The sequence below is a fragment of the Rhinatrema bivittatum genome, chromosome 1, assembly GCF_901001135.1.
Source record: "Rhinatrema bivittatum chromosome 1, aRhiBiv1.1, whole genome shotgun sequence".
Classification (NCBI taxonomy): domain Eukaryota; kingdom Metazoa; phylum Chordata; class Amphibia; order Gymnophiona; family Rhinatrematidae; genus Rhinatrema; species Rhinatrema bivittatum.
In genome coordinates, this window is record NC_042615.1 from 532,246,565 (window position 1) to 532,272,820 (window position 26,256).

General features: G+C 40.7%; 1 protein-coding gene across 7 annotated transcripts in view; it reads left to right on the plus strand.

The window, feature by feature from the left end:
- Window positions 1-26,256, plus strand: part of JAK2 (Janus kinase 2) — a 419,848-nt gene that overhangs the window by 21,631 nt on the left and 371,961 nt on the right. For 2 of the 7 annotated variants that reach the window (XM_029613628.1, XM_029613645.1), the window contains exon 1: window positions 4,700-5,029. The exons of 4 other annotated variants lie outside the window; for them this stretch is intronic. In XM_029613628.1, coding sequence (XP_029469488.1) covers window positions 4,912-5,029 — 118 coding nt within the window. In that variant the 5' untranslated portion in view covers window positions 4,700-4,911. Of the gene's footprint in view, window positions 1-4,698; window positions 5,030-26,256 lie in introns of those variants that run through there. One more of the 7 variants, XR_003858317.1, reaches the window with a different exon arrangement.

Sequence of the window (26,256 nt, forward strand, 5' to 3'; positions counted from 1 at the left end):
AATTTGCAACTTATCATTCCATCGTCAGCAATAATTTCTTGGTAAATAAAACGGTTTCTATTTAGAATTTAATGCAAGCAAAACCAGAATTGGCTAAACCCAATGAATTTTACTGACATGCTTACAACCTTGATTGATATTAGTTTGCATACAGAAAGGAAATTTTCACTGAAATTAATTTTTAAATGTGGAAAATTGAAACAGTTTTTTTTTTTACAGAGAGGTTCCAGGTAAATTTGTACTTTATTCCACAAGTTAATTGCTATACACAGCATTACATTCTCAATGCAGACACATTGACTCTAGTCTATGAATCTTTAGCTTTTAGTTTAAAAAGACAAAAAAAGTAGGCAAATAGAAAGGAACAAGGGTTAGGTAAGGAAATAAGCTGCCAGACTTTTTGTCAGTCAGTAAACTTTGATTTGTATCAGAATTTTGTTTGTTTTTGTCTGTCATATTGCTACACCTCTTGCTCTCTCTGACTTGATACAGACATTATTTCTTTACTTAGTGAGGCAGCAGGCTTGCGTAAGGATCTGATTTGCCATGTTCAGTTACTACTTTTGATAGCAGTTGAGAAGTCTTGTTTTATTATAGTCTCAGATCAGTCTTTCACCTGTATGGTCTGGTGATTCTCTAGAGGTTCCCAGCCCCTGAGGGTGGGGGCAGGGCATTGCTCATGGGGACCCCTGACCTGCAGGTGGCCTAACTCTGCTGCTATGTATTCTTTAACATCTACTACAAAGGAAAACATATTATGCCCTGCGGTCTGCATTCGGCCCACATGATCCTTTGGTCAGTCCCCCACATTCATCACCAGAGGGCAAGCAGCATAATTTGTGCTCTGGCACACTTTTCTGAGCTTCATTGGACTGAAATAGCGACAGAGGGAGGTAATGAACGCTGGGTTTGCGGCACTGCCACTTACCCTAGTTGGCCGTGCTTCAGGACAGCTGGTTTATTGAGTTTGTGCTTGCACTTTTCCCCTCCCCAGCTACTCCTACACCTGGCCCTTTCAGCAGGGGCAGCTCATGAAGAGGAGAAGGCAGCAGGCAGGAAGAGCGAAGGTGGTTATGTGCAGAGGATGGGTAGCATGCTGTCCCTGCTCTCTCTCTCCAAACTTTCAGGTAGCAGAGCCTCAAGCTTCTCCTGTGAAGTGGAACCTGTGCCACTGCAGCCAATGTCTGACACTGAGGCACAGGCACATTATGGCAGGGAGAGGAGGAAGCAGAGACAGGTGCAACATATTCAATCGCCTCGTCCCCCACCCCAGCCCAAAACAGAGTACAGTGCACTAACTGGCAGGCAAGCAGGAAAGGGCTTAGTGTGGCTTTGGGGCAATAGTGTGAAGGAAGATGACAGCTTTTTTATGCCGTCTTTGACTGTTGCTTGGAGCTGCAGATTTCATCTTTACCTACTAGCAGTGGAGGTAGCAGCAGCACAGCAGCAAGGATTCTTTGCTTCCGTGTTTAGTAATGAGGATGTTGGGGAGATACCAGTTCCGGAGATGGCTTTCAGGGGTGATGAGTCGGATGAACTGAATGAAATTACTGTGAAACCTGGAAGATGTAGTAGGCCAGATTGACAAACTAAAGAGTAGCAAATCACCTGAACCAGATGGTATGCATCCTAGGGTACTGAAGGAACTAAAAAAATGAAATTTCCAATCTATTAGTTAAAATTTGTAACCTATCATTAAAATCATCCATTGTACCTGAAGACTGGGGGGTGGCCAATGTAACCCCATTATTTAAAAAAGACTCCAGGGGCAATCCGGGTAAGTATAGACCAGTGAGCCTGACTTCAGTGCCGGGAAAATTAGTGGAAACTATTCTCAAGATCAAAATCATAGAGCATATAGAAAGACATGGTTTAATGGAACACAGTCAACATGGATTTACCCAAGGGAAGTCTTGCCTAACAAATCTGCTTCATTTTTTTGAAGGGGTTAATAAACATGTGGATAAAGGTGAACCGGTAGATGTGTAGTGTATTTGGATTTTCAGAAGGCGTTTGACAAAGTCCCTCATGAGAGGCTTCTACGAAAACTAAAAAGTCATGGGAAAGGAAGCGATGTCCTTTCGTGGATTACAAACTGCTTAAAAGACAGGAAACAGAGAGTAGGATTAAATGGTCAATTTTCTCAGTGGAAAAGGGTAAACAGTGGAGTGCCTCAGGGATCTGTACTTGACCCGGTGCTTTTCAATATATATATAAATGATCTGGAAGGAATACGACAAGTGAGGTTATCAAATTTGCGGATGATACAAAATTATTCACAGTAGTTAAATCACAAGTGGATTGTGATACATTACAGGAGGACCTTGCAATACTGGAAGATTGGGCATCCAAATGGCAGATGAAATTTAATGTGGACAAGTGCAAGGTATTGCATATAGAGAAAAATAACCCTTGCTGTAGTTACACGATGTTAGGTTCCATATTAGGAGCTACCACCCAGGAAAATGATCTAGGCATCATAGTGGATAATACTTTAAAATCGTCTGCTCAGTGTGCTGCAGCTGTCACAAAAAGCAAACAATGTTAGGAATTATTAGGAAGGGAATGGGGAATAAAACGGAAAATGTCATAATGCCTCTATCGCTCCATGGTGAGACCACACCTTGAATACTGTGTACAATTTTGGTCGCCGTGTCTCAAAAAAAGATTTAGTTGCGATGGAGACGGTACAGAGAAGGGCGACCAAAATGATAAGGGGAATGGAACAGCTCCCCTATGAGGAAAGGCTGAAGAGGTTAGGTCTGTTTAGCTTGAAGTAGACGGCTGAGGGGGGATATGATAGAGGTCTTTAAGATCATGAGAGGTCTTGAACGAGTAGATGTGAATCGGTTATTTACACTTTCAAATAATAGAAGGCCTAGGGGGCATTCCATGAAGTTAGCAAGTAGCACATTTAAGACTAATTGGAGAAAATTCTTTTTCACTCAACGCACAATAAAGCTCTGGAATTTGTTGCCAGAGGATGTCGTTGTGCAGTTAGTGTAGCTGGGTTAAAAAAAGGTTTGGATAAGTTCTTGGAGGAGAAGTCCATTAACTGCTATTAATCAAGTTTATGTAGGGAATAGCCACTGCTATTAATTTCATCAGTAGCATGGGATCTTCTTAGTGTTTGAGTGATTGCCAGGTTCTTGTGGCCAGGTTTGGCCTCTGTTGGAAACAGGATGCTTGGCTTGATGGACCTTTAGTCTGACCAAGCGTGGCAATTTCTTTTGTTCTTATGATATGACCAGGGGTTGTATATAATATGTAGGTGGGAAGAGGCAGCCTTAAAATAAATAAATAAATAAATACAATTCTAGAAACAGAAAATGTGCAGCAGCCAGTGTGGCTCTTGTTTTCATCTTTTTAAGAGGTAAAAGAGGAATTCTTCTCCCCCACCCCTGCTAGAGAACATATCAGCAAAAATAGTAGTAAGAGGAAAGATGTGCTGGCTGCTGCCCCTCCCCCAGCTCTATGGTTTATTTTTTTATTTTTTATTTTTTTTCTGAGAGTCCTATGTAGACAAGAGCCACACAAATGGCCTCAGGGTAAAAAGAAAAAAAAGGTTTGTCCACACCTGATCTACTGGCTCGTTAGCGTGCCCTTGTGCTGGATTGTAGAGGAACTATTGTCTGTGCCTCTTTGCCAAGGATACGGTTACAAAATGACTTTAATTGTTGTGGCTGACTTTTAAGGGATAAGTAGAGAATGAAAATGAGGGTAAAATCCAAATAAGCTGGAAACCCATAGGAAGTGGTAGATATTGCTGGGTAAGGGGGGTCTCCCTCTTCCCCACCTTCAAAGAAAAGAAAAATAAAATGTCTACAATAAATTTTATTTATATACAACAATTTTATGGTGCTCTTCTCTCTAAGAGTCATGAATTTTCTTATAGACAAACCAAGAATAGAATCACTTTTTGTTCTTAGGTCTAGTCAATTTTCATTGAAAACCCCTTTAAGGAGTTGATGCTGAATTCATTTTCAGAAGGTCAGTCATCTTCTGAACTTCTCTCCTTCCCCAATTAGCTCCCTGTGATATTTTCATTAGCGTACAAATGGAAGAAAAATCTCTATAAATATATTTAGATATTTGTTTTTGTCACAGCATTTCCAGCTTAAATAGCCTTCATTCGTAACTACCTGCATTTGTATCCCCTCAACTTAGTCCAGCTATTGTAATAATGGTCATCAACCAGAGACCCCTAATTGCCTTTCCCTTTGGAATTCAGCTCATGTAGATTTAAAAGTGTCTCTGAGCACTGTGTGAGACTCCCACTCCACCATGGTTTATGAATGCTGTTTGTGCAGCATCCCCAGCTCTGACAAGCTTGGGGAACAGGAGACCTGACCCAAGCATCAAATCAGGTTTCTCGCATGACAGTGCATGTAGCATTACCCCTAAGCTCATTGATAATGTGTCTGTTTATAAATGAGCTCAAGTTTGGCTGTTACCTGTATTTGTTCCCGGGTTGTGGCAGTGTACACACAGCCTGGAGGCTCTGTATTTTCTTGTATGCTCAATAAAAAACTATTTAACCATAAAAAAAAAAAAAAAGTTGTGTCCCTGGCCTAGCCTTCTTTAAGGGTCTGGGTTCACTTTCAAAGTTATGAGAGAATATTTGATTTCTTTTGGATGCTGATAGAGATAATGGCTGGTGATATGACTTTAACTTCTTTACAGATCATATTTTATACCACTTTGAAAAGGCTTAATGCAGAGATGACCACATCTTGCTCCCCAACCCTGAAAACTGAGTCTGTCTTGATGCTGCCAGCTACAACAGCTGTAACAGCAGTGGAGTCGTCAGCCTGTGTGGCCAGATGGAAGCATGGGAGGTATCATTGGCTTCATGGGCTGATGAGAGGAGGACTCTGAGTGAACCCAATAAGGTCTCCAAATCTGATCATAATGTTCATTATTCTTTTTCAAAAGAGATGTGAATTGTTCCATGGATGCAACCTCTTCCAATATGTTTTTCCAATGATCCAGACAAGTTGCGGATTTCCAGTCAGTAGGCTATGGTCAGGTGGGTGGCTTGTAGTACATGAGAAACAAGAATATGCATTCCCGCTGTAATTCTATCCTGCCCCTATCTGTTCAGCAACCATAAGTGCACTGAAAACTGTAAAAAGTGATTAGTGCAGGGGTGGCCAACTCCAATCCTCGAGAGCCACAAAAAAGCCAGGTTTTCAGGATATCCACAATGAATATGCACGAGATAAGTTTACATGCATTACCTCCATTGTATACAAATCTGTCTCATGCATATGAATTGTGAATATCCTGAAAACCTGGCTTTTTGTGGATCTCGAGGACTGGAGTTGGCCACCCCTGTATTAATGGTATTAGATAAATGACTTTGATATGAAGATCTTTTAGGCTTACAACTGGGTGAAGACTATCTAGAAAGTTGCTTGACATTGTAAGCAACTTGTTTTTTTCTGTGTCTCTTTGGCTGAGATCTAAGGTAAAAACTGAGCTGTGAGCTTGGCCTTTTGGCTAAGGTTGAGAATCGTTCCATCTCGTTTACCATGTTGGTTGCCCTTCTCTGTACCTTTTCCAATGAACTATATCTTTTTTTGAGATGCATTGGCCAGAACTGCACACAGTACTTCAGGTGCGGCCTCACCAATACAGAGGCATTGTGACATTTTCCGTTTTATTCTCCATTCCTTTCCTAATAATTCCTGACATTGTTATTTTGATGGTTGCCACACACTGAGCTGAGGATTTCAAAATATTATCCACTATGACGCCCAGATCTCAAAGAACTCCTTGATCACGTGCCTTATCATAGCACAAAAGGACTTTTGGCAGAGCAGGGAGGTATTAATCTGCTAGCATCGACCCATGTTTGGGCTCTGAGCTAATTGTATTGGCAAAAGGATAGAGTCATGATCTGAAATAAAGCTAGCAAGGATATCTACCATCCCTACCACAGCAATTAGATATCTTGAGCACAGAAAGAAGTCTATATTGTTGTACATCCCAGAACATGGAGAGAAGCCCATATAGTCTTTTTCCAGAGGGATTTTGTTCTCTCCAAACATCTACGAGCCATAGACGTAACATGTTTAAGTGAATCCGCCTTTCCCCTCAGCTGACTTGCCAAGTTTCTTATCAACCTGTGGATCTATATGGATATTACAGCCACCTTCCAGGATAAGAGACAGGGAAGAAAAGGCCTCCACTGTTTCTGCCAACTGCACATAAAATTCCTTTTGATGAACATTGGGGCCATATACGCACGCCAGTACAAATTTCACTCCATAGAGTGATCACTCCAGTAGAACAAATCTACCATTGGGGTCCCTATGAACCCTCTCAACTCCTAATGTTAGTGGCATGTGGATGAGGGCACCCCCCCCCCCCACGCTTTGGTTGCTTCCTCACCAAGTAACATTGGTGACAGATGCCTCGACAAAAGGATGGTGAGCCCACACGGTCCCCTTCCAAACAGAGAGCATGCTTTATCTTTAGAAGCCATTGGAGAGGATGTGAAAAATCTACAGTCTTCTAAATCAGCAGTAATGTGTGACTGTACACATACATCAAGAAGGCTTGAAGCACTTGAAAATTCTTTAAAGCATTTGAACTTGTTACTTAATTTTCCTAAAGTTCTTGGTGAATTACCTTTGATTACTTTCAAAAAATACATGTCTGATGTGTTAAGAATTTTCTCTGATTCTATTCCTTCGATTAGGAGACTTGTTTTCCTCTCTTGTAGGCAAAGAGTGCCACAATCTGATAGGCTATTGGAAAGGGGTAATATTACTAATTTGTCCAAATATTTGGAAAGTTCTGATATTGAACTGGTTGATAGATCAGTTTTACTTGTTTCTTTTTTCACTGAACAAGATTTAAGCTTGATCATGAGAAATTATTTTAGGAATTTAGAAACAGCTTTTATGGGGGACAAGGTTCGAATATATCCTGATCTAGCTAGACCCATGCAATTGCGAAGGAAAGCTTTCCTGAATTTGTGCTCAGAAGTTAATAACTTAGGAGCTGGTTACACTTTGTTATCCATGTAAATGTATAATCAAGTATCAAAGTAATTTCTATATATTCTTTGCTCTAGAACAACTTCGTGATTTTTTGAATGTTAGAACATCAGTTCCTGCTAATAATGTAGACTCGTCTTAATTTTTAAACTGGGATGATCCATGTGTGATTACCGATAATGTGTGTATTTCCTTTACCTCCTCTGATTTACCGTCACCATTCCCCCCATTTCCAGCCTCCGCTTGGCAAGTCCTGGCAACTGCCTGCACCCAAAGGTCCAGCCCTTGGGCAATGGTGGTGCTTAAGGTAGAAGACATTGTCTCTGGCCCAGCTGACATCCCTAAGGTACGTCTCTGCAGGCACAGTACTTCTCTCCATCCTCAGTGTAGTGGGCTGTGACAGTCATCCTAGCACAATGGGTGAAGCCTCCCTACAAGCCACTGGAGTTGGTTTCCATGAAGTTTCTTACGTAGAAAATAGTGTTCTAAGTAGTTATCACTTCGGATAGAAGCACCAGTGAGCCTCAAGCATTAGTTTCATCTCCATACCTGCAATTTTTTCTGTGATTTGGACCCAAGGATTTTGCTCTCCAATAGAGCCACCTGTGTATCAACCACCTGGAGCTGCAAATCATTTGTTATGCTTTGAAGGCTCTCACCTCTTCTGGGGAAATACAGTCAATCAAGGTAGACAATCAAGTGGCCATGTTCTACATAAACAAGGAAGTATGGGCTCTTACATCCTTTTCCAGGGTGCTATCTGGTTGTGGTCAGGGCATCACAGTGCCCATCTTTGACAACCTATCTTTCAGGAATTTGGAATATATTGACATACTGCCTCAGAAGAGTCTTTCTAGGGCACGAGTGGTCTTTGAACAAAAAATAGCAGACTTGTTCAGTCGCTGGGGAAAGCCAGTGATCGATCTGTTCGATTCAGAAGTGAACAAGAAGGTTGAGAAGTTCTCCATGCATCTGAGCAGATACAGATTAGCTGTTAAACTGGAATGCCGTTCTACTTTGTATACCCACAGATTCCTCTAATCGCCAAGTTCAGAAAGTCCTTTGGGACAAGCAAGGATAATCCCTTTAGCACCAGCCTAGCCTCAACAAGTGTAGTATCAGTATCTTGTCCATCTGTCAATTTAGCCTCTAGTTCCATTTGGGATATCTGACACTCATCACTCAGGAAAATAATAGACTCAGTCATCCAAACCTGCCATCGCTGTACACTTGCATGTGGAAGAGGTTCTCAACTTCTGGTGGGTCAGCCAAGTGGATCCCTTCTCCCTGACCCAAGGGATTATCTTCAATATCTGTTCTGCCTTTCATCCTCTACAGTCAAGTGTCATCATGGCACCATTGTGGTGTATCACCAGCAAATGGAAGGAGTTCAGATCTCTCTTCATCCTTTGGGGTACAAATTCATGACAGGACTGTGGCATTCCAGACCTCTGGTCAGTAAGCCACTTGCGCTTTGAACCTTAATGTATTCCTAGTTTAACTCATGAAACTTCCTTTTGAATCCCTCGAGTAAGTGGACTTTTAACTTTCTCATCTGGAATGTATTCTCATGGCTGACACTTAAGCACAAAGAGTAAGTGAGCTGCAGGCTCTACTTTCATATTCACCATACCTATAATTTCTTTTTTTTCAATAGTGCAGTTCTTCAGACCCACCCCATATTGGTGTAATTGTTCAATATTGTGCTTCCTACATTCTTTCCAAGACATCTGCACAAAGGAAAATGGACTCTTCGCTCCCTGGACTTTAAGAGAGTTCTAGTATATTTCCTAAAGAGGCATCAAGCTTCTCAATTGTTTGTGTCCTTTGATCCCAATAGATTGAGAAGGGCAGTTGCCAAATGAATGCTGTTGAGTTGGCTAGTGGGCTTATTGTGCACTATTAGTATGCAGATTAGACTTTGACAAGGCATATCGAATGAGAGCCATGGCGACTTCAGTGTCTCATCTCTGTGCCTCTTTTCTGGAAGAGAAATGCAAAGATGCTACTGGGTCATCTGTGCACGCCTTCATGTCTCTTTACTAGCAAGTCTCGAAGAGTGGACAAGCACTTTTTGTGCAGCCTATTTTCCCCAATAATCCACTGTTGCCTGGGGGCTGGGCTGTCTTTTAAGTGCTTCCGCAGTGCAACCCTCAGCTTGGGACTTCTCACGTATTATAGTTAGTTCATGCCTGTTTGTCAGTCGAGAAGGCAAGTTTGCGTACCTGAAAACAGGGTTCATAGAGGATGAATTAGCCATTCTTAATACCCACTTGCTTAGACTATCTCCCGAGGCAATGTGTGCATATGGGAACTCCAGCGTATGTTCAGTAAAGTCTTTACTGAGATTTGAGAGATGTCACCTACTCATAATGTCTAATTCATCCTGCTGTCTTTGGAGAACTCTGTTTACAGGTAAGCAAGCTTGCTTTCCCTTCAAAACTTGTCACGTGTACAAAGTACCAGTGCACTTTTGCACGGGCAGATTTTGTGAGGAAAATAATGTATGAGGACTTAAATATAATCTTCATGCATTATGTTCTGATCCTGTCCAAAACGTGCCTAAGCATGCCTCCCTCAATGTAGCTACTTTTATGTGGGTAAATTGCTTTGAAAATTGTCCTTATAAAATTTTTATATGATTTTAGCTATTTCGTAGTTTACCTATGTGTAAAAAAATTTCTTTATTAAAAATAAATGCCAGGATTTGAAATTGAAGGTTATTTCCAGACAATATTATTAAAAAGAAAACTAAGAATATAAAGCGTCATGAATATCTTTACTATGTACAGTTATCGTTTCCAGCAGCTGCTTGCTTTTTCTTTAAGACTGGTTACCATTGCTAGTTTTGCTTTTCTGGGTACTGTTGTATTTACACAGATAAAGTGATCTTGACTGTGCAGTTGCATAGTAACTTTAATTTTGGTAACTGGAGTTCCAGATAGGAGGCCAGGAGAGGGTTGCAAACCACTAAGGGTAAAAATAATGGGGTGAATGCTAACAGTAAATGCTTAATTAAATAAATAGAAATAGAAATGTGGATATACTGTGTGTATCTGTGCTTTTTGTTCAACAGTTTTTAATAGTATTTGACTTTTAAGATCATTTAGCAGTTTCATGTATTTGTTTACACAGTTTGACAGAAGAACATTAATGATTCTTAAGCACTTTACTATGAGCTTTCAGTATAGCAGTAATTTTTATAGTTGAGGAATTCACTTAAGTCGCTTTAGTTGTATATTTCTCTCAAATTAGCATAAACTGTAACTTGAACAAGATTTTAAATAGTCATAAAAGATATATTGGCAAAAACATGGTATTCACTGTGAGGTAGATAAAAATAAATTGTAGATAGCTTTTGCTTACTGAAAATGTCAGATTTTTTTTCATGTTTTTTTGGAGTGTTTTATGAAATTAATTGGATGTTGTAACACATTCTTACTGCTAATTAAAACAAACTGAAATTTCTCCTACCAAATCAGTTTCATTTGTTTTTGGTTCTACTTTATCATAACAAACACCTCATAGCATGCAGACATATGATGTCCCTTAAAGTATTTGCTATAGCAGATAGTAAAATGGTGCATTGTTTTTTCAAGATGTTTATTTGCTCTTCTGAAGTTTTTTCATTTGTTGATTTTATTTTAAAGAACAAACATAGGGGCCGATGTAATAAGATCAGCACTGAAATCGGTGCTATTTTTCTGTGTGTGTTTTTTTGAGCATGCACAGCAAAAACCAGCAGCCCCACAGGATGTAATAAAGGAACAGCATGCAAATGAGATGTGCCGGAAATCTGCACAAATCAAATACACTTAAGGCCTTATGTAGTGGTCTGTGCATAAACCTGCTCCTATCAGTGTATGGAGACCTGCAATTGATTCTTGGAGTGAAAGCCTTCTCCCTTTCGTAAGACAGTGAAAAAGTTAGTGGTCTTATTTGTGTGAGACTGAAAGTGGGTAGAGAAATGTCTAACCCCCTTCATGATCTGACTCCGACTGCATGGGAGCTATAATGGCGGATGCCAGTGAGCATGGGAAATGCAGTAGAGATGCTTGTTTGTTTAAAGTGGCAGGCTAAATGGAAGTGAAAGGCTCCGAGAAGCTTGACCAGGCCCAGAATGGCATGTCCATAGATTTCTTCATACTGGGAATAGCCCTGGAGCTCAGAATATATAGGTACTCGCCATCAGTCTCCAGCATCCCCAGCAGCATTGTCCTTGGGCGGAATATCCGCTGCCGGTGTGCCCTTCTGCGAGCAGCTTGAGCCAGAATAACCTGCTCTTTATGGGCCCTCCTCTCTTCATCAGCAAGAAACTGCCTTCTCTTAGTCTGATCCCTCTCCGACTTCTCTCTCTTCCACCATGCAATAAGGCTTCTGCCACTGTTATTCTTGGCCTTCAGACAGGCACTTTAACTTGACTCCTGCCCTGACCCAGGTGTTTAAAAAAAAAAAAAAAAAGTACATACTAACCATTCTTCCTGCTAGTGCAACTCCCTGCATTGCCTGTTAATAGATAATTACCTCCTTTAAATGCCATTTGCATATACTTGCGCTAAAACCTCTGCGGAGTTTTGAGCAGGTTTGTGCGTGTTTTCCACACTAAATGCGCTATTACGTGCATAAGAGTGGGAAAACCTTCAGGAAGACTGGTAGGCTATTTGCATGGAAATAGCCCAAACAAAGGAGAAGCAGCTTCCAAAGCTACACTGGCCAAGTGGATTAAGGAAACAGTTTCATCTGTTTACATACGCAGTGACTGTCAAGCAGCTGCCATGCTCCACGTCCATTTCACAAAAGAACAGGTGATGATGGGCAGAGGCATCAGTGGTTCCTCTGGATGAAATCTGCAGGCAGCCACCTGGTTATCCCTACATTCCTTTACAAGGATTTTGCAAGCTGGACTTAAGGACTAAGGCAGACTTGGCCTTTGACACAGGTGTCCTTAAGGCAGCCCTGTCTTAGGTACATCCTATTGTTAGAGACTCATTAAGCAAGAAGAAAAGGAATGTGAAATTTGATTTTACTTGAAAATGTATTTTCCTTGAGTCCTGCTAGAATAAATCCGAAACCCACCCAAGAGTATAGTGACAGCCAATACCCATTTTCCTTTTGCCGGTGTAGGCAATACTATTCTTTAAATTATTTCTTTCCCTTCTCCCTTACGTATCTGGGAGTGGTTATCATTTCAATACCTCCAGGTGCCTCAAAAAAAAAATGCATGATAAAATTTATTTAATTTTTATATTTTATAATCTGCTTTTTTAGTACTTCAAAGCTGATTGCATTTTGGTACTCTGTATGGCATAGAGAGGCCGCAGCGTCGGGTAATTGAGGAAAACGTCTTTTTGTGTTTAAAAAAAAAAAAAAAAAGAAGAAAATTTGTAGCTGGCTCACTTCTTTGACAGATGAGTACTGGCAATTGCCTCAAGGCATTCCTCCCTTATACCTAGGGAAAAGAAAAAGGTATATCCTTTGTCTCCAGCATCTATGGAGCAGAGATACTCCATTGGTGGAGACTGGAATATCTCAAGGAAAGGAAATTATGGTAAGACCACATTTTACATTTTTCTGATGTCCATTCTTCCCCTTATGTAGCCAACCATCTTTCTGGCTTTTGTTGTTGCCTTCACCACTAGGGATGTGCATTCGTTTACGATGAAATAGGAAATATAGACGATATTTCCTATTGCGTCGCATTTTGGGGGTGCTGACGAAACGATAACCAAACAAATGTTTGTGGGTTTTCCTTTCTTATCGTTTTTTGGGGGGAGAAAGGACACATTAAAAAAAACAAACCCCCAAACCCATCCCAACACTTCAGATTTAATTAATTACAGCCCTCCACCCCCCCCAAAACGTACCAAAAGTCCTTGGTGGTCCAGCAGGGGTCCCGGGAGCGATCTCTCGCTCTCGGGCCATCAGCTGCCAGTAAACAAAATGGCGCCGATGGCCCTTTGCCCTTACATGTGACGGGCTATCGGTGCCATTGGTCGGTCCCTGTCACATGGTAGGAGCAATGGATGCATTTTTATCATGCATTTTTTAAGATGGCGCTAGCTGTCCATTGCTCCTACCACGTGACAGAGGCCGGCCAATGGCACCGATGGCCCCTGTCACATGGTAAGGGCAACGGGCCACTGGCACCATTTTGTTTACTGGTAGCTGATGGCCCGAGAGCAGGGGATCACTCCCGGGACCCCCGCTGGACCACCAGGGACTTTTGGTACATTTTGGGGGGGTGGGGAGGGTGGGGGGGGGGTTGTAATTAAATCTGAAGGGTTGGGGTGTTTTTGTTTGTTTTTTTTTCCAGTTCAGGACAACTGGAAAAATATCGTCCTGAACCCCAGGAAACGAAATTTCCCGCAGCGGGCCAATAACGAAAGCCAAACCGAAAGGTTCGGCCGAATCACATCTCTATTCGCCACCTGTTTTGCCACCATAAAATCAGATACAATCACCCCCATATCCCCGCCCTTTCTTCGTGCATAGAAGAATTTCACCCCCTATACTGGGTTTTTGCTGACCAAATGCATAACTCTGCATTTTTTTTTAACATTAATTCTTAGCTGCCAGAACTTACAGCATTCCTCAAGCTTCACTTATTTTCCATTCTTCTGGGCTAACTATCCTGTTACAGATTTTGGTATCATTGATGCAAATAAAAAAAATCTTTCCTGACAGTCCTGTTATGTCGCTCACAAAAATGTTGAGCAGAACAGGTCCAAGGATTGATCCCTGTGGCACACCACTAGAAAGGTATACTCTCCAGTATCAATTTCAATAAATTGTATGTACTGTAATTTAAATCATTTTACACCAATGAATTTAACTGAAAGAAGTCAACAGACTGCATAGAACTAGTGAATTCATGCTTTTACTTTGATCATTGAATGTAGTATGCTCAGTCTCTTGTAAAGGGATGTAGTTCAGAGTTCTAGAAGCCATTTTATTCTTGAACAAAATTGTATTGTCTGAAGACGGAGCAGCTAGAAACATACATGGGTTTGTGACTACTGTTTGCACTTATTGTCATTCTGGAAAAACTTGCAAAGCCTTAATTCTTCATATATGGGAGTTCCCATTCAAGATGTGATGCTGATGAGGTAAATAAGCTTTTCAGACAACTTTATGAAAGTTTATCATCTTTGAATAATATTTATATCCGGTCAACAGAAGGCACCACAACCTGTGAAGAATACCAAAGGGATGAAAGAAGGGGTAAGAGTATAAAAGTACAGTTTAGAAATGAACAGAAGGTAAACTGTTTTGTACTGTCTTAAAATTTTTAACTTGACACATTTTTTTACATGATAAAGCACCAATGGTTGTTAGGTCAGTTAAATTTATTTACTTAACCTGGGACTAATTTGTACAATGTCAGCGCATGCATTGGAATAACAGTGGTCATTCCTCTGTGTGTCCTGGGACGGTTTTACCCAAAGTACTTTTAAAATAAGTTAATGTCTTTATTTTAAAAGGTGCTTCATAATAGCTAATAGATGTAGCTATTGGTGTGTCTTTTAGACTTCTTTTCTGTACAGACTTGTCAGAGCTGCTGGTCTTGTGTGTAATGATGGTCTTCAACGTGAAAGTATATTAGCATCAATACCTATTACATTATAAACCTGAAATTAGTTGTACCTCTTCCTTAATGATGAAAAACTGACTCTTCTCACATTTTAACATTTGCTAGTTCCTTTCCTCAGGCAGTGTAGATTAAAGACTGACAACATAGCAGCTACTGTTAAGCACTTTTATGATTAATGAATAGAATAGCCTCAAAAGTAAAATAAATGTATATATGGCGAGTACAACTACCTACTAAATGAAATTATATAATTCTAGCCTGAGAACTAAAAATGCAGCCTTTACTGAAGACTCATATTTTTCTGTGCCGGTTGCTGTGCAGTCAGCAGAGGACCTGAAAGCAGACATTTATAATGCCCAATTAGCCCTCTGCAGAAATTACATTTATAAAATAAACAGGATAACCTTTTAGTCACAGTGAATCATCAGTGTGCTTGAAACAGCCAGACAGTGTATTACTCTGATGGCTCTAGTTGGCATTAATAAGAATAAGGCTCCTTATGTTTACTGCAAAATATATTCTGTGACACGTTGCAGTGGGGGGTGATAAACAAACCATTCTGTTGAGACAGTACTGCTGAATTTCAATAAAGTACTTTGAATTCAGTAACAAGAAAAAAGGGATTAGTTACAACCTTGAACCCACTTAATGCATGTAAAAAAAAATTATTTTTTCTACTTTGTATTTGGAGGAACATTTGAGTTAGACTGCCTTCTCCTATTTTTGGTCTCCTAAGAAAAGCATGCATGGTTGACTATACAATGCTTATTCTGTTCAATATAAAGCCTTCAACATAACATTTGAATCTTTTACATCCTTTGTAACAATTGTATAATGGATATTTTAATTAGACTATGTCCCCCTTTTTGTAATCTTACTATAATGGCAAAAGTTTGTAATATAGACGTATAAAGGAATCCAGTCTAGACCCCAGTACCAGATATCTATCTTTATTTGTGCAGATGTTTGTAGACTTAGCAATGATAGTAATAAATCTGAATATCAAATTACTTTGGTTTCTGGATTGAATCAGGGAGAAATGACTAGGTGATTTTTGTTAAATATTTTAGAACAGTAAATCAGACAATTTAATGCTTGAGTTTTTTTTTTCTACTTGGTAGTATCAAGCTACAAATTATTTTAAACTTGTTAAAGACAGACTTGAATAGATTTTGGGTTATTTAATCAGTATACCTAGGAAAGAGAGAACAGATTCCCCCTAACTGCCAACCTTTGTATTGAATATAGTACTTGATGATGAATCAGAATGACTCCTTGCTTAATATATTTGTTCTCGGTGGACAGATAGGAACAAATACTTCCACACAGTTGGATGATGTCATTGTATGATGCTGATATAAAATATGCTCTCTGAGTTCAGAAAGACCTAGAAGTCTTTTTGAGCATGCATAGGTTAGTCTCCTCAGTTGGTCATTTTTGTTCCACTGAAGCAAAAATTGGTTTTTTGCTCTCTTGATTGCCTGCTGTTTTTTTGAGACTTCTTAAGAACATAAGAACATAAGAAAATGCCATACTGGGTCAGACCAAGGGTCCATCAAGCCTAGCATCCTGTTTCCAACAGTGGCCAATCCAGGCCATAAGAACCTGGCAAGTACCCAAAAACTAAGTCTATTCCATGTTACCATTGCTAATGGCAGTGGCTATTCTCTAAGTGAACTTAATAGCAGGTAATGGACTTCTCCACCAAGAACTTATCCAATCCTTTTTTAAACACAGCTATACTAACTTCACTAACCACATCCTCTGGCAACAAATTCCAGAGTTTAATTGTGCGTTGAGTAAAAAAGAACTTTCTCCAATTAGTTTTAAATGTGCCCCATGTTAACTTCATGGAGTGCCCCCTAGTCTTTCTACTATCCGAAAGAGTAAATAACCGATTCACATCTACCCGTTCTAGACCTCTCATAATTTTAAACATCTCTATCATATCCCCCCTCACCCGTCTCTTCTCCAAGCTGAAAAGTCCTAACCTCTTTTGTCTTTCCTCATAGAGGAGCTGTTCCATTCCCCTTATCATTTTGGTAGCCCTTTTCTGTACCTTCTCCATCGCAATTATCTTTTTTGAGATGCGGCGACCAGAATTATACACAGTATTCAAGGTGCGGTCTCACCATGGAGCGATACAGAGGCATTATGACATTTTCTGTTTTATTCAGCATTCCCTTTCTTAATAATTCCCAACATTCTGTTTGCTTTTTTGACTGCCGCAGCACACTGAACCGATGATTTCAATGTGTTATCCACTATGACGCCTAGATCTTTCTTGGGTTATAGCACCTAATATAGAACCCAACATTGTGTAATTATAGCATAGGTTATTTTTCCCTATATGCATCACCTTGCACTTATCCACATTAAATTTCATCTGCCATTTCGATGCCCAATTTTCCAGTCTCACAAGGTCTTCCGGCAATTTATCACAATCTGCTTGTGATTTAACTACTCTGAATAATTTTGTGTCATCTGCAAATTTGATTCTCACTCATCGTATTTCTTTCCAGATCATTTATAAATATATTGAAAAGTAAGGGTCCCAATACAGATCCCTGAGGCACTCCATTGTCCACTCCCTTCCACTGAGAAAATTGTCCATTTAATCCTACTCTCTGTTTCCTGTCTTTTAGCCAGTTTGCAATCCACGAAAGGACATCGCCACCTATCCCATGACTTTTTACTTTTCCTAGAAGCCTCTCATGAGGAACTTTGTCAAACACTTTCTGAAAATCCAAGTATACTACATCTACCGGTTCACCTTTATCCACATGTTTTTTAACTCCTTCAAAAAGGTGAAGCGTTCACGCGGGGTCCATCTTCAGTCTCGTAACATAGAATTACGATAAAATAAAAAATAGGAGAAACCCAACTCTGCGGGAAGGCGGGCAGATTTTGTGAGGACTAACATCCTGCCGTCCTCAGAGAACACCCGTTACAGGTAAGCAACTCTGCGTTCTCAGAGGACAATCAGGATGTAGTCTTCACACATGGGTGAATCCCTAGCTACAGGCTGCTCCCCAACAGAAAACGGGGACCAACAGACACCCAACCAGGTGTCAATGGGCACAACACCACCAGTGCTGTTGGTAACGGGGGGGGAAGACAGCCTGAGTGGGAGAGTTGGGTGAACGCGTGGTATAAGTTATGCTGGGCATGCTCAGTGTACCTAGTCAAAGTTTCTAGAAACGTTGACAATTTTTCCGCATTGGGCTCCATCTAATGATGTCACCCATGTGTAAGGACTAACATCCTGCTGTCCTCTGAGAATACCGTTTACAGGTAAGCAACTCTGCTTTACAATCCATAGCGGAAATTAAAAAAAAAAAAAAAAAAAAGGCCCATGTTACTTTTATAGTTAAGAATGACATAAGGGAAAGGTAAGAAGAGTACTCTTTCTGAACAGAAATTACATAAATAGTAAACCTCCCATACCAGAACAACACCAACTTTCAGCACTCAAACAGTAACCATCTTACCTAAGAAAAGGCAACACTGAAAATATTACACCAGACCTTAAAACTCCAATACTTCTCCTATTAGGAAAATGGAACAAGCCAGGCTGATTTAGAGCTCTATACAAACCACATGCCAGCAGAATATTTTACCTCAGTTACATGTGCAGACCCTCACCTAACAAAGAATAAAGAGACAATAAAGCATAAATAGAAACATATAGACAAAAACTGAACTGGAAACTGCAACAAGCCAGAGACTCTGTATGCAGTACATCAAAGGAAAAAGAGAAACATCACTAGTCCTCTTAAAACAAATCAAGAAATATAAAATCAATAGCAGTCATTCCTCTGAATCTTCAAGTGGAGGAACATCCTTTCCCCTTCTTCATTATTGGAGTCCTAGTTGAGTAACCACTATCCCTAGGATTGAATGAGGAGTTCATTAGAATGCCATCAACTCCTTTGCCAAATCTTTCGGAGCATTCTTCTCTTCTGGAACACCTCATATATTTGAAATCTATTGAAATGTTAGCAGCATCACTGGGTATGCCAGGAAAAATAGTGGAAAGTGTTCTAAACATCAAAATCACAGAACATATAGAAAGACATGGTTTAATGGAACAAAGTCAGCATGGCTTTATCCAAGGCAAGTCTTGCCTCACAAATCTGCTTCACTTTTTTGAAGGAGTTAATAAACATGTTGATAACGGTGAACCAGTAGATGTAGTATACTTGGATTTTCAGAAGGCGTTTGACAAGGTTCCTCATGAGAGGCTTCTAGAAAAAGTAAAAAGTCATGGGATAGGTGACAATGTCCTTTCGTGGATTGCAAACTGTCTAAAAGAGAGGAAACTAAGAGAGTAGGATTAAATGGACAATTTTCTCAGTGGAAGGGAGTGGGCAGTGGAGTGCCTCAGGGATCTGTATTGGGACCCTTATTTTTCAATATATTTATAAATGATCTGGAAAGAAATACGAGTGAGATAATCAAATTTGCAGATGATACAAAATTGTTCAGAGTAGTTAAATCACAAACAGATTGTGATAAATTGCAGGAAGACCTTGTGAGACTGGAAAACTGGGCATCAAAATGGCAGATGAAATTTAATGTGGATAAGTGCAAGATGATGCATATAGGGAAAAATAACCCATGTTATAGTTACACAATGTTAGGTTCCATATTAGGTGCTACAACCCAAGAAAGAGATCTAGGCGTCATAGTGGATAACACATTGAAATAGTCGGTTCAGTGTGCTGCGGCAGTCAAAAAAGCAAACAGAATGTTGGGAATTGTTAGAAAGGGAATGGTGAATAAAACGGAAAATGTCATAATGCCTTTGTATCGCTCCATGGTGAGACCGCACCTTGAATACTGTGTACAATTCTGGTTGCCGCATCTCAAAAAATATATAATTGCGATGGAGAAGGTACAGAGAAGGGCAACCAAAATGATAAAGGGGATGGAACAGCTCCCCTATGAGGAAAGGCTGAAGAGGTTAGGGCTGTTCAGCTTGGAGAAGAGACGGCTGGGGGGGATATGATAGAGGTGTTTAAAATCATGAGAGGTCTAGAACGGGTAGATGTGAATCAGTTATTTACTCTTTCGGATAATTGAAAGACTAGGGGGCACTCCATGAAGTTAACATGTGGCACATTTAAAACTAATCGGAGAAAGTTCTTTTTCACTCAGCGCACAATTAAACTCTGGAGTTTGTTGCCAGAGGATGTGGTTCGTGCAGTTAGTATAGCCGTGTTTAAAAAAGGATTGGATAAGTTCTTGGAAGAGAAGTCCATTACTTGCTATTAATTAAGTTGACTTAGAAAATAGCCACTGCTATTACTAGCAACGGTAGCATGGAATAGACTTAGTTTTTGGGTACTTGCCAGGTTCTTATGGCCTGGATTGGCCATTGTTGGAAACAGCATGCTGGCTTGATGGACCCTTGGTCTGACCCAGTATGGCATGGTCTTATGTTCTTATTCATGCCTGTAAGGACAAAGATCCATGACTCAAACTCCTTGGTTTAGTGGAGATTCTGGATACACTAGCAGAAACTGCCACCTTGGCAGTTAGACATTTTTAAGGCATTTTTCTTAAAATTATGGGAAACATTTATAGCTTGCCTCCCCATGTTTAGAAAACTGGATTTCAAATTTCAAGCCCAATACTCTCTAAGATTCAGTGTAGTACATCTCCCATACCAGTCTATCATTGTGTAATCAGGTATGAAAAAAACAGAGGAGACACATTTATTCCAGTTCCCCACTGGGAAAAGATCATACACTTCGAGCCAATTTCAGCAAAAGAACATTCCAGAGCTTAATGCTCTCTGCACTCATTGCTATTTATCATATCTAGATAGTACAATATATTCATGATTGTGTCCAGAAACTGAAACTGTACCTACATTTTTTCTGATCAGAATACTCTCCCTCAGCCATTTTGGGATATCATGCCACAATTATAACAAGTAGCCTGATCATGGTCAGTACCCAGGCAAATGTAACAAAGCTTATATCCATCTGTAATGAAAATCTTCCTTCTCATTTTTTTTAGCTTCTTTTTAGCTAAGCATGTACACAGAAAGCAAGAGCCTATAAAATGGAGGAACTGTGAAAGGTTTGGGTAAGCCATAGTCTGTCCTCCTCCCCTAGTACAGTTTCCTCTGCTTCACAGGGAAGAGAGTTGAGGAAGAGCTACCCCAATCATCTCCTCCATTAACAGAATAGGCCAAATGCTTGGGATCAAGTAGAGACAGCATATATGCATCAAAAAAGAGGCATCAGTCTATGGAACACTAGGAGCACTCTACATCAAAGCATAGATGCACAGAGGTGCATTGGCACCGCCTATGCACAAGTCATCAGCCCAGTGCTCCTCAACTCCCTTAAAGTCAGAGTATCGACACTACCTACCCAACTATGCATGGATCATACAAGCCTGTTTACTGGATTAGAGGGAAGTGCAACACCACTCCTTCCACCAATCACCAGAACAGTCTTGCCAAGAAAACTACTAGGCCAAGGACTGTCTAGAGATACCAGATCCTCTTTAGTGCCTCTAATTTCTAACCGATCTTGGTCTTAGTGTCAGAGGAGGATGTTCCACCACTGATGCCAGGTCAGAGGGCTTATCAGCCTCTTGACCAAGTGGTGGGGTTAGTAAAGGCTTTCTATATTTCTTTGGTGGCTAAGGGGAAAAGAGGTTACCATCTAATCTCTCCTTTCTATGATTTCAACTATACTCTTACGAGAAGGAATTCTCTTGTCTCCAGTTTACACTTATGTGTCATCAGGACACCCACTAGGAAGTTCTAGTGTGTGACCTCTTGTAGCAGACTCTAGCCACTCAGAGTTGATATACCAGACCTCTCTGAGGCGATAAAGGGCCCCCACCTGAGTCGCCATCTTCATCATTGGTGACCTGGATTAGCATTCCCTTACCTCTGGGCTCTGGAAAGGGTCCATCTGGCCTCCTCCTTCTCCAGAACTTTCCAAAAGACCTTTCCTATTCAAAATATTTGGACAAGTTGGGAAAAGCCCTTGCAATAAATATACATAAAGACAAAGACCCTTGCACAAATTATCATTTTCTTCCAAATTCTGGAAATGCCAGTGGAGCCAGCAGCTCTTCCAGTCGACATATCTAGATAGCATGTGATGGTAGATGGGAACCCATTCTGAAGAGAGAATGTGTTAAGTGGCGTTCCACAGGGATTGGTTTTGGGACTGATTCTGTTCAATATCTTTGTGAGCGACATTGCGGAAGGGATAGAAGGTAAAATTTGTCTATTTGCAGATGATATTAAGATCTGCCTCAGAGTGGACATGCCAGAAGGAGAAGAGAGAATGAGAAGTGGTTTAAGGAAGCTTGAACCGTGGTCGAAGATATGGCAGCTGGGATTCAATCCAAGAAGTGCAGAGTCATGCATCTGGGTTGTGGTAATCCAAAAGAGCTGTATGTGTTGGGAGGTGAAGGGCTGTTGTGCATGGAGCAAGAGAGGGACCTTGGGGTGATAGTGTCTAGCGATCTGAAGACTGGGAAGCAATGCGACAAGGCAAAAGTTAAATCCAGAAGAATGCTGGGCTGCATAGAGAGCAATAACCAGTAAGAAAAAGGAGATCTCCTTTTACAGGTCCTTAGTGAGGCCTCACCTGGAATACTGTGTTCAGTTCTAGAGACTGTATCTCAAAAGGAATAGAGACAGGATAGAGGTGGTCCAGAGAAGGGCGACCAAAATTGTGGTGGTGATGGGGTCTCCATGAAATGACTTATGAGGAGAGGTTATAGGACCTAAATATGTATATCCTGGAGGAGAGGAGGTGCAGGGGAGATATGATACAGACCTTCAGATACCTGAAACGTTTTAATGATGCACAATCAACGACAAACCTTTTCTGTTGGAAAGAAATCAGTAGAACTAAGGTTCATGAAACTAAACTCCAGGGAGGACGACTCAGAATCAGTGTCAGGAAATATTTCTTCACAGAGAGAGTGGTGGATGCCTAGAATGCCCTTCCGGAGGAGGTGATGAGGACAAAAACAGTAAAAGATTTCAAAGGGACATGGGATAAACACTGTGGATCCCTAAAGGCTAGATGATGGGAATGAAGAAAAGAGTGCATGGGGGTAACTTGCTGATGTGGCAGTTACTACCCTTAACCAATAAGCCTTCATAATGTTAATGCAACTCCATCATTACTCTCTGCTTCAACGGCAGGGGGAAAAGAGGAAAAGGGGAATTTAAATTCAGACAGCAATCAACAAGGACATTGAATTGTACAGTCTGGGAAAACAAATAAGCATGGGGATAGCTTGCTGGTGAGGCAGTTGTTACCCTTAACCAATAAGCCTGATATATTTGATGCAACTCCAACATTGTTCTCCGCTTCAAAAGCAAGAGGTAATGGGGTCTTGGTCTCAAACAGCAACCAAAAGGGCCCTAACTCTGAGGGTCTGGGATACTGATAAGTATAGGTGTGACTTGTATGGCATGGTAGATACTACCATAAACTTGATGGGCAGACTGGATGGACTGTTTGGTCCTTTTCTGCCGTAATTTTATGTTTCGAAATCCTGTTACCTGCATCCCAGTATCAACGAAACTAGTCCTTAAGTATAGGATACAAAAATCTCCAGGGTTTGGAATTGTGCAGTTACCCCATCAATCTGTAGTAGGATCGCCCCTGGAGCCCTAAAGAAAGTGGAAAGCAAACTAGAATATACTTAGATACTCCACCAGGGAAGGATCCCTGGCCTCTAGAAAATTTGAGGAAATAGATGTTTCAAAACTCCATGCTAACTGCAAGGATTTCTAACCAGCAGTTTTACATGGTTCAATACTTACATGAGTTTGGTGACGATCTCTTTAGACAAAAGCTTAAGGATACAGTGGCACAACTTAAGGAACAGAATGTAGTGGTCCACTCTATCTCCATGGGACCAGAACAACAGCCTTCAGCAAGGCGTCCTTACTACTATTATAAAAGCCCATACTTCTAGAGTCGTCCCTTCTGGCAGTTCCAACATTACTGGATGTTGCCTCTACTTCCACAGCCCCAACAGCTTCTGCCTTGTCCCAATGTTAACATGTTCAGCAAAAAGCCACTCAAGTCCAGCCAAAACCTGCATAAAGTTTTTGGTCACCTTTCAAACCCAGCAACCAGCCACTCCTGTAGGAACATAAGAACATGCCATACTGGGTCAGACCAAGGGTCCATCAAGCCTAGCATCCTGTTTCCAACAGTGGCCAATCCAGGCTTATAAGTACCTGGCAAGTACCCAAAATGTAAGCCTATCCCATGCTACTGATGCTAGTAATAGCAGTGCTATTTTTCTAAGTCAACTTGATTAATAGCAGGTAATGGACCTCTCCTTCAAGAACTTATCCAAAACTTTTTAAAACCAGCTTCACTTAACTGCACAAACCACATCCCCTGGCAACAAATTCCAGAGTTTAATTGTGCGTTGAGTGAAAAAACTTTCTCTGATTTAGTTTTAAATGTGCTACATGCTAATTTCTTGGAGTGCCCCTAGTCCTTCTATTATCTGAAAGAATAAATAACTGATTCACATTTACCCGTTCTAGACCTTTCATGATTTTAAACATCTCTATCATATCCCCCCTCATTCGTCTCTTCTCCAAGCTGAACAGTCCTAACCTCTTTAGTCTTTCCTCATAGGGGAGCTGTTCCATCCCCTTTATCATTTTGGTCGCCCTTCTCTGTACCTTCTCCATCGCAACTATATCTTTTTTGAGATGTGGCGACCAGAATTGTACACAGTATTCAAGGTGTGGTCTCATCATGGAGCGAGCGATACAGAGGCATTATGACACTTTGCATTTTATTCATCATTCCCTTCCTAATAATTCCTAACATTGCTTGCATTTTTGACTGCCGAGCACACTGAGCCTATGATTTCAATGTATTATCCACTATGACACCTAGATCTCTTTCCTGGGTGGTAGCTCCTAATATGGAACCTAACATCGTGTAACTATAAGCATGGGTTATTTTTCCCTATATGCATCACTTTGCAATTATCCACATTAAATTTCATCTGCAATTTGGATGCCCAATTTTCCAGTCTCACAAGGTCCTTCTGCAATTTATCACAATCCACTTGTGATTTAACTACTCTGAATAATTTTGTATCATCTGCAAATTTGTTTACCTCACTCGTCGTATTCCTTTCCAGAACATTTATAAATATATTGAAAAGCATAGGTCCCAGTTCAGATCCCTGAGGCACTGCACTGCCCACCCAAATCCACTGAGAAAATTGTCCATTTAATCTAGTTTGTAATCCATGGAAGGACATCGCCACGTATCCCATGACTTTTTACTTTTCCTAGAAGCCTCCCTTGAGGAACTTTGTCAAATGCCTTCTGAAAATCAATTACATCTACCGGTTTACCTTTATCCACATGTTTATTAACCCCTTCAAAAAAGTGAAGCAGATTTGTGAGGCAAGACTTGCCTTGGGTAAAGCCATGTTGACTTTGTTCCATTAAACCATGCCTTTCTATATGTTCTGTGATTTTGATCTTTAGAACACTTTCTACTATTTTTCCTGGCACTGAGGTCAGTCTAACTGTTCTGTAGTTTCCCGGATCGCCCCTGGAGCCCTTTTTGAATGTTGGGGTTACATTAGCCACCCTCCAGTCTTCAGGTACAATGGATGATTTTAATGATAAGTTTCAAATTTTTACTAATAGAGCTGCAATTTCGTTTTTGAGTTCCTTCAGAACTCTGGGGTGTATACCATCCGGTCCAGGTGATTTACTACTCTTCAGTTTGACAGTCAGGCCTACCACATCTTCTAGGTTTACCTTGATTTGGTTCAGTCCATCTGAATCAGAATCCATCACTACCTGGAGGAATGGTGCAAGATCAAGAAAGACTGCTGGGTTCTCAGAATTGTGGAGTCTGGATACCACTTTGCATTTCTCCCTGTTTCCCTTAGTTCCTATTGTTCACACTTCAGTCTGAATTTGTCTCACTTGATGCAACTCTGCCTGGAGGTGCCAGTTGCTCTTAAAACAGTGGTTGATAGAACCAATTCCTTCCAATCTACAGTATATGGCCAAGGGTTCTACTCCTGCTACTTCCTCATTCCCAAGAAATCTGGGAGACTGAGACCCATTCTAGATTTAAGAAGCCTGACCAAGCACATCCTCTGAGAGAAATTCAAAACGAATTCCCTATACATAATCCTGTCCTGTCATCCAGAATGAGGAGTATGTGGATTTAAAGAATCTATATGCTTATATTCCCATCCATCCCTCCCACTGGCATTACCTGCGCTTTATAGTGGACTCTTCGGCCTATCAGTACCAAGGGTCTTCACAAAGTGCCTACCTGTAGTAGCAGCATGTTTACAGTATCAGACCATTCAAGTCTTTCCTTACCTGAACGACTGGCTGGTGACAGTAAATTCCCAGGAAGCTGTACTAACCTTTTTGCAAACATCAATTCAGTGTCTGCAGTCCCTGGGATTCCTAATCAGTTTTGATAAATGAACTCTAATTCCCATTCAGAGAATCAAGTTCATTGGAGCATGGATAGACTCTCCAACAGGACAGAAGATTAGTTCCCTTAGATCAGGCAACTGCTCTCAGGTCACTAGCATACAAACTCCTGCACACATCAGTTGACAGTCAGAGATGTAATGGTTGTTCTTGGT